At 40.7% G+C, this 14,169-nt stretch overlaps 2 protein-coding genes across 4 annotated transcripts; both read left to right on the top strand.

Annotated features, from left to right (window-relative positions):
- Positions 1–1,335: 1,335 nt before the first annotated feature.
- Positions 1,336–5,239, top strand: RB195_001836 (uncharacterized protein; the record flags this gene model as incomplete). 2 transcript variants are annotated; one of them, XM_064198800.1, is made up of 5 exons in its annotated part: positions 1,336–1,431; positions 2,886–2,963; positions 4,312–4,378; positions 4,642–4,760; positions 5,096–5,239. In XM_064198800.1, the coding sequence occupies 5 exons, from the start codon at positions 1,336–1,338 to the stop codon at positions 5,237–5,239; spliced, it is 504 nt and encodes a 167-aa protein (XP_064054681.1). The 2 variants fall into 2 exon arrangements, with proteins under 2 accessions (XP_064054681.1, XP_064054680.1); XM_064198799.1 differs by lacking the exon at positions 2,886–2,963.
- A 1,832-nt stretch (positions 5,240–7,071) lies between these two features.
- On the top strand, positions 7,072–13,425 carry RB195_001835 (uncharacterized protein; the record flags this gene model as incomplete). 2 transcript variants are annotated; one of them, XM_064198798.1, is made up of 12 exons in its annotated part: positions 7,072–7,148; positions 7,215–7,243; positions 7,593–7,645; positions 10,057–10,108; positions 11,343–11,497; positions 11,627–11,731; positions 11,800–11,936; positions 12,266–12,332; positions 12,401–12,470; positions 12,559–12,664; positions 13,204–13,326; positions 13,407–13,425. In XM_064198798.1, 12 exons carry the CDS (start codon positions 7,072–7,074, stop codon positions 13,423–13,425), a joined length of 993 nt encoding a protein of 330 aa, XP_064054679.1. The 2 variants fall into 2 exon arrangements, with proteins under 2 accessions (XP_064054679.1, XP_013297663.2); XM_013442209.2 differs by lacking the exons at positions 7,072–7,148; positions 7,215–7,243; positions 10,057–10,108; positions 13,204–13,326; positions 13,407–13,425 and having other exon boundaries at positions 7,609–7,645; positions 12,559–12,668.
- Positions 13,426–14,169: the final 744 nt, after the last annotated feature.

Here is a 14,169-nt window from a genome sequence, read left to right as displayed (position 1 = left end):
TTGATTAACAACCGTTGTATATTAGAAATGATACAAAAGAAGTGAAGCAATCGTTTTCAGTTGCGTTTTATATGCTGAATTAAATCGTTGAGTACAATGTGCAACGATAGCCCAGTGTTAATTATTAGCAAAGCAGTTTTCTTCATAATTTTTGGTTCTTTTTCTAGACTTGTCAATATTGATAAAGAATAAATAGATTTCATGATAAAAGCCAGCGTCTTGAACAACTCCTCAAATATCTCCTTTCATTTCAAATGTTGGCTTCGGGAACTCCTCAAAATGAACTTGGGAAATTTGTTGGTTTGCTGCCGGACCCTCCGTAGGGAAGGGGTGAGATCCCTTCGCCAACCGTCCTAAAGTGAAGAGGATCCTTTCGCTAAACGACTAAAAGTAAAGGAGTCAGAGCACCATCTCCGACTATCGCATGTATGTGGACGAGCATCAGTTGCTGCCTAGATGTTAACTGCGTACAGTTATCATTTTGTCGATGTGCAGCTCACACTCAAGTTTTTTGGCCGTTCATCTGCTGGAAATTAATTTTAAAATAGTTGGAAGTTCGTCACGCTCACACTATCTACGAGACCGTCGGCAGGATTTAATGGATTGGACAAATATCTATAGTAAAATAAATCAGAATATAATAATAATAAATAATGAAAAATATCTAGCCCACATGGTTAATTCTAAAGCGTACAGATTATTCGAAAGTGTTGCAGGAAAGAGTATGTCGCTTTTCACTCTTGTAATAGTATAGTCGAATTAAAATGGCCAGTGAAGTTCGGTTCCGTAAGCGGCTGGCAAAGCTGCATGGTGAAACGAACGCTTGGATTCGAGGGAGCACCCTTGTTAGCATCGCTCATCGCTGCAGCCCGAGTGAAGCTAGCGATGTTCCCACCTCGATCTTGCTCAATCTCGTCGCTTTGAGCGCAACCGCACTAAGTTTGAAATCATTTTGAAGTCCAATAAGAATATAATGAGAGCTAAACTCAGAAACACGAGGCAAACTGAATCCAAGCACAAACACTTGCATGAAAACAATACTACTAAAATGTATGACATTAGCCCTGCAAATTTGACGTTTTCAAGGTAGCGCAACCGCTGTAAGAGCACAAACGAAGAAAAATTAGTACTGTTTCTTGCTAGACCCTTCTGTAATCTAGATTGCATGTTTTAATTTCTAGGTAGTCACAAAGAATTTGCATTTTATAAGAACAATAACATCCAAAACTAAGGGAATTGAACCTTGGTTACCATTGTTTGAAATGGGAACGTTTCAGAGATAGACAATAATTATGTGTATTTGAATGGGGATCATAATTTACTCTACAGCTGTAGATGGAAGAAGGGGAGGACAGTCCAACTCTTCCGCCTAGTATGTTTTGTGTTGTTGAGAAGCAAGCCTCCTTGGATAGCGCTAGTAAAGTGTTCAAGGTGATTTTTTTTGTATATCACAAAATCAATGAGTTTCATCACTCAGCAAAAGTTCTCACAAAACTGCAGCAGGCTTTGGGAACGTAGCCATTCTTACATTTTGTCTGAAAATCAGAGCATTTGTAGTAATTTATGGAGTCTCACTAATCCCTCCGGCTGAGCCGCATAACCTTGACAATACCGTAGATAGTGCCAAGCAGCTGAAGTAGGCGGGAGTGCAGATAGTCGAAATAGGCAGTCGCCAGTGTCAGCTGCGCATTCGTCAGCCTGATACTATGGCTGGCCTGAAGTTTTCCATAAAGAACTTACTTTCTGAGACTTATCGTCAACCTTTGGGTCTTTCGAATACGGTTTGTAGAACTACTAGCACCATCTTCGGTGTTGATTGCGTGAGGCAGAATTCATTGCATAAAGAATCCGAAAATACCGGTGATGGTGGGTTTGTATCCGTGTTATATCACCTTTCAAGTATTTGGAAAATTTCTAAGAGCTTTGGGTTTTCTGGGCGATTTTCAGCCATCTCATCTTTCTCTTCCCATTTTCACCCGAAAAAGAAAAGATTTTAATTTTTCAGAGAGGAAGAATACTGTTGCCTGTAGAGAATGTGGCAAAGCCTTCAACGCACAATATAATCTGAATCGACATATGCCCGTTCACACAGGAGTGCGACCGTTCACTTGCAAGGTTAACATTTTTGATTTCTCAGGGGAATGAGTGTTCATTTCAAGCGTGGTTCGACTTAGTCAAAAAAGTAAGAACTATTATACTCTTAAGTTTAAAATGAATGTTTCTTTGAACTTTATTAGAATTCTAGCTGAAATGAAATGTCGAGTTCGTGTGATTCGACTCGTTGACTTAATCGCTCTTCAATTCATTTTTATGTTTCCCCCCATTTATTCAGGCATTCACTCGATCGCAAAAACATTCGCCCATATGTTCACTTATCATGCTTTAACTATTTCTTTCGGTATTTTTTGCTGATTTATTGCTTTATTGCGATAATTAGTTTCCTCAACTCTTCGTCTATTTACTCATAATCGCTTTAATTCATCACAGTCGTTAACTCAGTCGCTCGCTCATTCGTTTGCCCATTCATTTGTCTTAAATAGTTAATTGATCACTTAACTGATTAGCTCAAGCGTATCCTATGCTTGTTTTTCAAAAATCCCAGCTATTGGATGTCCTAGGAGAAGGTTCTTCTCAGCTCAGTTCCCATTTCTTCTCTTTTCGTCCCAGTTTTCTTTGTCTTTGATCATTTTGGTTAGGGTTGATCCGGTCTTCCAAATTCTTCAACTCTAAATTAAAGCTTGCTTTCATTTACACAACCTTTCACTCTTTCTTTCCATACATTCACTCAGGAATAAAGGAGCTAGCCATTAGCTATACCTGAGCAGGTCAAACTTCATTGTTTTATATTTAAACCTAGGAAAGCAGAGAAATGCTGAAACTTTCAGATTTGTGGTAAATCATTTCGTCAAGCATCTACTCTTTGTCGCCATAAAATTATCCACACCGAGCTGAAACCGCACACGGTACGAAGTGTTAAAATTTTCCGGGATTTCGCATGTCCTAACATGTTTTGAGACAGGTAACATGGAAATACAATTACTTCCTGAGTGGCTTAGTCCCTCTGAAAAATATCGTATCTACTATGTAGATCCTGTTTGCCATTCGGACCCTCGCCATCGTCTGCCCCCTGCTATGAAAGTAGGATTTACTCGGTCGCGTGACTACCGTATTCTAATTAGATGTGATGGTCTATGCGCCAATGCTCAAACATTCACAAAAATAACCTAGCAACGTTCATATATCAAATTTATGAAGTCATTTGAAAAATGCTGCGGGCCCAGTGGCTGCACTTGCGGAGTTGATGAATACTGCGAAAAAGTTGACTCGATGCAAACTATTCATTTTTGACATTTTCGGAGTGGATGAGCTGGTCGTTTTTTGAATGAATTGATCGACGTAGTTTTGATGGTGGTTAGAGTCCGACACTCGATTTATTCGTAACTCGTAATGACATAAATCGTTCGGGCATGAAACTACCTGCCATTGTCCGATAATGCAAGCTGTCTTCTGCTAACTGACCTACGAATACTAGTTTTAAAATGTATTCTGTTTATCATCACTGAAAAAAAAACTTGCAGGGACACTGGCCACTATTACTTTCGTAGTTTTCGAACCTGTAATTTTTCCTAACGTCAAACAGTTATGGTGCTTGTCGATAGTCCAAGTAAGCAACTGCCAAGATTGTTAACAAACTTTATTACGGCTAACGTTAGCTGACGTTAGCCGTAATAATGTTTGTTAACAATCTTGGCTGTTGCTTAAACTGGACTATTGACAAGTTGCAATCTCTATGCCAAGATTCAAGGAAAAGAAAGGAAAGTCGAACTTTCGCAGTTATGGCGCTGTTGTAATGTTGGTATAGTCGGGTCAAAACGACATGAAGCACGACGCATTTGCGTACGCGTTTAAAACGGCGTGGTGGAGGCAGCAGTTAGTGCGGTGGAGCGTAGTGGGTACGCTCCTACCCACTACGCTCCACCGCACCACCTCGAGAGAAGCCGCGGACACAATTGTACCATGATTCATGTAGCTTTGACCCTGCTATAATGCAAAAATCTGCATACCAGTCTGGCTCACCTTACGCAAAGGAAAGGCCTACATTGGCTCGAAATCCTCCTCATTACTCTGTAGTTATACATTTAAATACAAGGAGAGATGTATATTTTCTAAGAAAAGCTTTTCCATACACTGTCGGCTTTGTTCTATTTACAGTAGGTGCGGATTTTGTGCATTCATCCTGTTAATTTTCGAGTAATTGGCTTTCAATTTTCTCCTAGACTTCTATCTTCCTGCTAGTTAATACTATTTCAGTGCAACACTTGCGGAAAAAGTTTTAATCGGTCTTCAACACTTAACACTCATATTCGAATCCACATAGGTACGTTCGCTATAGCATTGCTACTATGAAAGTACATCATGTTTTATTCGGCCTGAAGTCTGTTCAGTTTGATTCTACTCGATTGCATTTGAAACAGTGCGGTGAAACCAGCGACTGTGACTGAAGCAGCACAACTTGCTAAATCGGGTCGCAGAACTAGCGAGGGTCCTTCCTCGACTGCAACTGCTTGCTTTATCGCGCCGCTTCGAATGTAGTCGTTCTTACAACTTCTAGTCGTTTTGATCCGACAGTGCCGTACTCAGGTATGAAGCCGTACATATGCGACATATGCGGAAAGAGTTTCCATCAAAATGGCAACTACAGAAATCATCGTATGACGCATGATGAAGAGAAACGGTACCAGTGCCAGATATGCAAAAAAGTACGCTAATCAAGGTCAAGCCAAAGCAAATTCGAGAATGGTAGATATCAAGATCGAAAAAGATCTTAAAAGGCGCTAAATGTTTTTTGTTTATTTAACTGACACGTGTGTTATCATTCGAGAACTCGTCACTTCTAGTTTTCCATGCCTTTTTAGACATTCAGTCACCTATTTTCTCCTGTTAAGTAACTATTCCTAAAGATCCAACACTTAATTAATAGAAATTTTAAATAAAGAGAAATGCATGTGAAAACTTTCGATCACCATCAATCACTAAAATGTACGTTTCGAAAAGTCGACGGTGTTGTGGTTTTAGCGCTATTACGTCTTTTCAGGGTTTCCATCAGCCGTACAACCTCGCCTTCCACATGCACACTCACACAAAGGAAAAACCATTCCAATGTTCAGCCTGTGGCAAAGGATTTTGCCGCAATTTCGATTTGAAAAAACACGCGAAGAGAATTCATACATTGCTTTGAATAAATGTTAGTTTGAATTGAAATGTGCAAAGACGCAGAAGGAAGGACTATGACCTTAAAGATTTCTCTGCAATGAATGCTTAACAATCGCGGATTTCGTGGGCAGCGTGTTTTCGCCACTGAAACCATATGCGAAGTCGTGAAGAAAGAGGGAATACGCGGGGAAAATAAGAACCATGGTCTGTCTAAAGTGAGACTAGAATTACATGATAGACAGCAGGATGAAATAGGATGAATACTAAAGCAAAATTTCTAAGTGCAGTCGAGTCAAAAAGATTCGAAGCTTGGTGCAGTTGCTTAGGGGACCACGCTCGACTAGCCGAAGCCGCAGCTAGTGGTTTTGATCCAGGTGGGATCCTCACTAACTCCGCTACGCTCTATCGAACTTCAGATCGTGCACCGCAACTGCACCGAATTTCAGGTCGTCTCGACCCGACTTTAAATACGATAATACAGTACGAAATATACTGTTCCTCCTGCACTTACACAACTTAGAGAAGGAGAAGATCCTTTCAATATCTTGTTAGAATTGAACGCTTACATTCTGGGGTGAATGCACAACTCTATTTTTCCACTTAATTTTTTTGTGAAAGTGATGGTTGGATCACAACTCGCAATAAGAAATCGTTCTTACAGTACGATACGATTCTGGTTATACTTCTACTGCGGAGATAAAAAAAAACATCCTAGCAAGAAGATTTGCAAGGGATGACGCAATAATAGCTTAAGGAACTCATTTGCCGTAACCTTTTGGCAGCAGCAGCCGTTGAACCAATGTCCTCAAAAGACATACTTCAAAAACATACCGACATCACCGCAACAAAAAGCCAACGATCTCGCTTGGAAAACGCAAGAAAACGCCGCTTTTTCGTGACTGCTACGGTTTTCGTTACAGCCGCAAAATTTCACGGTTGTTACGTTCGTTTTACGAGGTATATTCGACCGGCGCCGCTCTGGTTTACGTAGTGAGAATGCGCAGCTCCGGAAAACATGCAAAAAGAAACGCTGTGAAAGGAGCGTGAAAGCCGAACTGGACACCTTTTCCGGTCAGTAACTACGATATTTCGACCCTCGATGTCTATGTTATAGACTTCCTTCAGAAATAGGGACTAAAAAAAACAAGATGTGCTGCTGGAAACTTTGCACGGTAGCTCTTATCGTGTTGTTCCCCGGTCTAGGAACTCGCGACGGAGCGTGCACTCGCATAATGAGCTTTTGAGCCTAGCCAACATTCAACTACAATGCTAAGTGTGGAACTGACAACGAGAAGTGTTCTCCAAAGGGTGCTACTTCCAACAGCAGACCTACTTAACTAAAGTCATCATTTTTCAACTCAGAGACTAACACTCTGGAGCATCATTCCAACGCAAGTGCTCCACCAACCCATAGATAAACGTGTGGTGATTAGGTCTCAAAGCGAAATTGAGACGGTCAGCTTGCTTCTCAGAATCTGTCTTATTCCGTGCAGATTAATGCTGAATTATCTTCCGCAAACAGCGTGAAGAGCATATTTGCTGTACCTGAACATTCTGGAACTGGAGTCAGCTCCCCACATCCCTACTTCTTCATTTTATCATGACCGAGCACAGCAAGTTTTACGCGTGTTAGGGTTATGTTTCCGTGAGAAACGAAAGGGTCTACCCGGGTTATACAGCAACCAAGTACAATGAAACCCTCATTTGTCCAAACGGATGGTGGTCTACGGCAAAGAATCACTTCTTACATAATGGACGGTAGGTTTGAAAACACGTTCGGTCCTGAGCTGAACAACACGTTTGCAGGTTAGTGGGAGCAGCAACACCCCCTCGTCCACAAACGGACCGACGTTTTCAATGGTAAGAGCTGGAGTGCGCAGAGAAATGACGCTTATCTGTCCGAGTTTGCACGACGGGAATTCCAGCTCTGAAGGGTAACATTTTAGGACTACACACAATTTTTGGCATTTCTTCTGGAAAGTGACTGCTTCCCTCTTAAGCTTATTCTCTGTGGATCGAAAGATTGTTTGTGAGGTTTTACAAAGGCGCTTACTTTCCTCTGTTTCGGGTGAAATGTAGCCCTTATTTCTCGAAGTAAACATTCAAATAAATCGCGCCCTAAGGCCTAAGCATTAGTCTTAGAGGGTCTCTGACATGTAAGCTAAAGTTACTGATAGGAAAAAAAAGTAACTTAGAGGGTTGGGAAGTAAGGGAGCCACTGAGTGCTTCCCCACCACATTTTCACGTTTTCTTCTGTAACGTATGCGTGTGATCGGATCAGTTCACCACTATGTTCACCATAAACAACTTTAAAAAGAACTCTTTAAAATTGCTTCTTTCTTCAAAGTTGGAACTTGCATACATTTGAAGTTTTACAGGTAATTTTACGGCAACATGGCCAAGTCGAAGAACCACACCAATCACAATCAGAGTAAGTAGTTGTTCAAACCACACTAGTAGTTTTGTCGTTTATTTATGGTCCTCAGTTTTCAGTTTTGTTTCGTTCGTAGCTTCCTCTTCATTTCTGGAGTATATTTTGGTCGGTTTTGTTGTCTTTCGATGCGAATTGGGCTCTTTTCTCCTCTCAGTGGAAAGCTATTTGAATTCATAGCTGGTCAAAGACCGTTCCGTTAGCGAACGTTAGAATTTTTCTGGCTAAGCTGAGCATGAGGCGGTTTGAACTAATCAGATAAAAATTCTCTGCTTTCGAAATTTCTTTTTGTCTTGGATGAAGTTTCCATGCGAAATTAAGTTTCGCTTGTAGCCGCCTGACTGCAAGGTGAAACAGTAAGCCACAAAAAAAAAATTGAAAAATTGAATTGAACTGAAAGTTTGTGATACTTGGAACTCCACGAAAATCTACAAGTTTTTTTCTAATCATTTTGAAGTTATGAGAGTTTGTAGTCACGTAAAACGACATGCAGTCCGATGCAGTTGCGTAAGCGGCTGCGCTCCAAATGGCGCCGTGGAACTAGCCTTTGAGGTCGGGATCATCGGCATACATTCGATAGTCGGCGCTGGTACTCCGACCGTCTTCAACCTTCTGGACGGTTGGCGAAGGGACCCCCTCACTTTGGACGATTTATAAGAGGACCCTCTTCATTTATGAACGGTTGGAGAAGGGACCCCTTCACTTTTATACAGTCCGGGAATTGGTCGTCATCGCCTCAGCTGCACCTCTTCAGCCAGACCCTCTTCACCTGAGGAGGGTCCGGCTCCTCCCTATGGCACCTATAATCATCGGGAACTGCAGTGATAAGTGACGCTCTACCGTTTCGCTTCGAGCGCAATCGCTTATGCAACTCCACCGAACTTCATGTCGTTTTGACTCGACTATGCTAGCTCACAGAGCTATTGTTGCAAACCCATCGCTGACCGTTGATGCATAGCATGCGTTTCAAACACAAACGGAAGAAAATTGGTTTTTTTTTTGTAGATATCAGCAAAGGTGATTAGCTGTGAAATGAAGATCTTTAGGATTTCATACTACACATAACATAGATAGGAGCATCACATCACCTATGCAGTTGAAAAATAGTCGAAAGAACTTTCTTCCACTCCAACGAGCAGTTGTAGAATGTAAATATACTGTAGGACTATTATGTATGTGTATGTATGTAAAACATAATATTTACTACACTCAGATTTTGAAACATTCACTATTCTTACGTTATAAAAAATGCACCGTTAGGGTTTTTTTTTTTGTTTGAACTGTTTGATTTTACTTTATTTTTTAGCTAGACATTTTTAACCCAAGAGTTCTTTCTCCAAGGGAGTATACTTCTCTCAAAGTGTCTTTTGAGTTGAACTTTACCGCGAAAGTGCTCTTGTCATTGAAAATGGGTTTGATATTTGAGAGCGGACTTTTTGAATAGCTTCAATGTGCTGCAATATCCCTTGCAGTTTAAATCCTCCTTTTCTTCGGATAAGAAATCTCCATATTCATTCTCGTATGACAGATAACATTTCTAGAGCTGAAGGTCTGTTGGAGAAAATGCGTTTCGAAAATCTTTATATTGTGTTTGTGGAGCGATGTTTCTGGGTCGTATACTCATGCTACTTTGTTGTAGTATGTTAGAAGTAGTATTAAATGTGAGAAATCAAGAGTGACCGCATTAGGCTGTTCCTAATTCTATATAGTGAGCAGATTCTTACTACAGTGATTATCACTATTTTCCCTTTATTCTCTTCAAAACATCGTGAATTGAAATTGACAGCTTAGTAGTTGCGTGCATGGATCTTCGTCCTAAAGGTCTAGTCCTTTCAAAAAGTTCTAAGTAAAATTTAACTAGCAGCACATGGTGAAGCTGACATTATTGAGATTTCCGTGGAGAGATACAGGCTTCGCGGTGTAGACTACGAGTATGAGCGTGGCCTCTCTCAATTCCTTGCTAAATGTCCTCAAAAATGGAAACGTTTGTTCCTAAGAGGTAAGTTAGAAAACATCACCTTTGTACACCCTCCATTCGGTTCTCTGAGCAGCTTATTGATTCTACTTAAACAGGCCCTTGAGGATACCTCATCGAATTTGGACCACTCGCTTATGGATAGAGCGCGTACACAAGATTGGCGGGTCTCCCCATACCCACCTAGGATCAGATGCGATTTTCCAACACTGTTAGGGGGAACCGAACGGAAACAAGCTCAAATTCGTAATATATATTTACTTATTTATTGAAAACACCTGCAGGTGTGCCATAAAACATAAAATTTGGCCTCAGAGACCGCAACATCGTCGAGAATTCAATCCTCCCTTCAAGTCCTTCTGGGATACTGATATCCAGTAGTTTCCGCATTTGCGTCCACGTTGTCATTCTCTTTCTTTAGTTTTTTTCGTTTCAGACAAAAAGGCTCACCGTAATGGCATTAAGAGGCCAAAGAAGCAGAGATTCATGTCAATGAAGGGAGTTGACCCGAAGTTCCTGAAGAACCTTCGTTTTGCTAAGAAGCACAATAAACGACATGTAAAGATGGAGTCCACCGCTTAAACATGATTGTTGATTGTTTTGTTATATAAATTTTTGTTATTTTTCTGTGCCGGTATAATTTTACGGTTCGGTTCGTTCCAGAACATTTATGTTGGTCTCAAATCTGTGAAGCTATATCAGATTTTGAGAGGAACGTTTACGTATCCAGCAACACTATTAATTTTTTTTTATTGGAATTCATCCACACAAAGATATCGGAGATGGAAGGTGACAAACAAAGTCGGCGTCGAGTGTATGTAATCGAGTGAGAGTGGTTAGTGTAGCGCACATTTTTTCGCCGGTCGACACTTTCCTGCATATCATCGTGTTGCCCCAATAAGGGGCCATTACGTTTCATCGGTAGATCACGTGACTATGTTTTTCTCGACACATACTGCTATTTTTCTATTTAGCAGTCTCATATGATAATACTTCAGAAAATTTCCTCGAACGGACCATTCAAGTGCATTCAGGCTTTCACGAACTACAAACACATCCTGCTTTGACCTTCTTGCTTACTGATAGCATCTCGCAGATATTCGCACAGAAGAGAATTGTGTACCCTGCTCACCCTGATCTGCCATGCTCTTCAGTTTGGTCTCTAGTTTTCGAGATTATAGTTACAATTTTAGCCTTTCTGTTGGGAAATAGGTGAACTCGTCTCAGATTTGTTGTTACTCTCCTGGTCCTCTGAGAGGTGGTTTTTCAGTTGTTCTTGGGCACACTTTAACTTTGTATCGATCATTTTTAAAACGAATTAAGAGGCACGGGGTGCACCAGTCTCAAACTGCACTTTTCTGAGAGTCGTGTCTCCGTGAGAAAAGTAGACCTTCCCGCTACACGCTTTGAAACTTAGTAATCATGCGGTTTTGGGTCGATGAGCAACGAAGCCTCGCTTTTACAGTGCATTTAGTAGTTGTTTAAGGTTAGAATATAGTTCTGCCGGCACGAATTTCAGAGTCGCTCTCTAAGCATTATGTGGGAATTTGCAGTCGATGCCTACCTAACAAAATATTCTGGTGTAATTCACAAGCCTTACAGAATAAGGAACCAACAATAACAAACGACAAGAGACTTTTGACACATAACCTTTTCTTTTCGACGTCCATTCGGAAAAATATCCATCACAATGTGTTACTTGCGTTACATTGTTATTTGTAGGTGCTATGCGTGAGGAGGTACTCCTGCGGAAGCTCCTTGCTGATGGCGAGGGAACTGGAGAAGAACGCCGGTTTCAGTTGTTGAATGCATGTCTCCGTTCTCTGCGGAATCCTAATACCGTTAGTAAAGGTGAAGTCGTGAAAGCGCTGAGACTGGTGAGTTAGCTTACAACAGATGCATCACTTATTTTTTATTACTTTGAACATTTCAGATAGGAACGAGAGCAGGAATTACTTGTAAAGTTCCATTTCTAGAATGGAGCTATACTATTTTGGTGGTTTCAGATTGATTCTCTGGAATTGTCGATGAGAAAGCAGAGAGAAATAGCTGAAATGAGCGCAAGACAAACGAAGGAATATGAAGAAATGGCCGAACGAGTTGATAAAGAGGTGTGGTGATGTTTCTACAGGTTGAAAGCTTAACTAGTTACTTCTTATTTTTTTTTGTTTAATTGTAGATAGCCATTAGTCGCGAAAAGATGACACAAGCGAAGAAGGACCTCACTGCTGCTCGTCTTGTTCGCAAAAATAGGAAGGAGTATGCCCTCCTCGTGGGAATGATAGATGACTTACCGTCAAGAGCTGAAACAACAAGGTATTTGTGTTTCATTCGATGTTCGCTCCTTTTCGATCCTTGTATTCGTTAGAATGCTTTGTATTTATTCACTGAAGATTCTTGAAGGCATCACCCCACGAATCTGGGGTGGAAAGGGTTTCAGGTGGGTTACGGGGTCGCAGATTATCGTGGGCGGGGGAGATGGGGGGCGCAAGGTGGCGCGCTGCAATAGAGGACGTCGTAGAAAACAACGTTCCTGGGTCGTCCGTTTACACAGGGAGAGAATCTACGACCCCGTATAGGCTAACCCACCTGAAACCCGTTCCAACCCAGATTCGTGGAGTGATGACTTAAACATTCTACTTTAGAAAACTGGAAGATATGCAAGAAGAGCTCGCTCAACAACAGGAACGTCAGCAACAGTTGGAAGCGAGAGTAAATTTATTAGGGATAGTGCATAGTTCTGGTGCGATCTCCCTTAATATAATGCAGTTTTCTTCTAGTTATCGGAGCGCAGAAACCACCTCCACGCTTTGAACATCATTTTGGCCAACTTCCAGAAACTACTTGCAGGTTCACAAGCTTCTCTTATTTCTAGAAAACAGCCTTCTTTTCAGGCTTTTTCTTCAGCCTCAGTGTCTTTAGTTCGACAATTTTATAGATGAGGATAATGAATTGGCTAACGATGCTGAGCCAGGTGAGAAGAAAGAAGATGGCGAAGAGGATGAGAGGTCTCAGAGAGAGAAATCCGAAGATACTCTCGAAACGTGATGAATCTCTTTTGGTGATCTACATGTATATATGTATTATTTTTGGACGCGGTCTGTCGGCTTTTGCCTTTACGAAAAAAGGTAAAAATCCGCAGTTTTTGTATCTTCACCCTTATTTTCACTTCAAAGTTCTTAAGTAAACAGTAATCTCTTTCACTGCTCATTCCTTTGGAATTTCACAAAGCTGGACTTTTCATTAGTGAAATGTTTTGAGACGTTCATTTGATTTTAATGGACCGTCGAACGTCATGCCCTTTTTTATTTGTTTGCACTTTCTCAGAGTGAGCACCATGACTGAGCGTGGAGTAACTTGTTTTTTTTTCCTATAAAGGATAAGGAAAAGTCGCAGTCATGTCATCATTAGCTTTATGGCATTTTTTTTCAAGGAGAAAAGAAATAAAGAAAAATGCAGTAAAGACGGAACTTTCGACAAATATGCATGTTTGGTGATGATTTGCTCCAGGTATATTTGATCTGTGGAAAAGTAAAGGATGAGCATTTGTTTGGCAGTTGTTTTTTTACTCCAATCTTCGAAGGCCTTCCTTTCTCTCACGTAGTGGTAGATGTGCAGACTTCCAAGCTGTTATTTATATAGTCCATGTTCTGCATAGCCGTCTGGTTAACTTGAATCAGACATCAGTTCGGCTAAAGAGGATTCGGTATGTTTATACTGCGGCTAAGCTTTGTGGAAAACTTCGTATACGGTTGCCGTTATAGTATGTAATTGTTTTTTTTACAGAAACCAGATGATTACGTAGTGTACAAGCGCTGTAGCTGAACGTGCATTTGCTGGTTTTTGTGCTTTATTTCTTACCAGTCTGAACGTCCGGCTAAAGCCGGACTTCAGGCTTTTTTTGTGGTGTTCTCTTCGCTCGCCTTCACTGATCAATTCATCAAGATTAGTAAAAAATTAATAGTAGTGACATTTTCTGTAAAATCAGAATTCTGTTTTTCTAACAACGTTTTCTTCATTCTTTTTTTAATATAAATAAAAGCGAAAGATTTCATAGTTTTCTTTCTAAACGCGTCAACTACATTTTGAGAATATTCAAATTCCAGCTTTAAACACTTTCGATACCAATATAATAAAGACACAATTTGAAAATATTTGAGGTATGAGTTTTCTTCCTGTTTTCCCCAACAGCTATCACAGAATGATGTTTAACATAAAATGACGTGAACGACATCATCGTACTGATGAAGATAAGTTTTTCGTTGGATCAAGTGAACTGTTGGCTACTATTTAAGCAGCCCGTTTCATTCGTGTTTCCACTTTCTGTGAAATGCATGTTATTAACCTGAAGCAAACGTGCAAGGAAACAGACGCACGAAGGAGTCATGGAAGTGAAAAGCAACGTGCGCAATGGTCACGATGTTCGGCAATAGCCGCATTTCATTATCCATTATCCCCGTAATGCATTGTTACAAATATATTGCCGTGATACAATGTCGTAGTACGATTGTGTAAGAAGCAACACGTCAATTGTCCTCAGTGTATTCTT

The sequence above is a fragment of the Necator americanus genome, chromosome IV (assembly GCF_031761385.1).
Source record: "Necator americanus strain Aroian chromosome IV, whole genome shotgun sequence".
NCBI lineage: Eukaryota > Metazoa > Nematoda > Chromadorea > Rhabditida > Ancylostomatidae > Necator > Necator americanus.
Note: the sequence above shows the minus strand (reverse complement) of the source record. Positions and strands in the feature narration are given on the sequence as shown.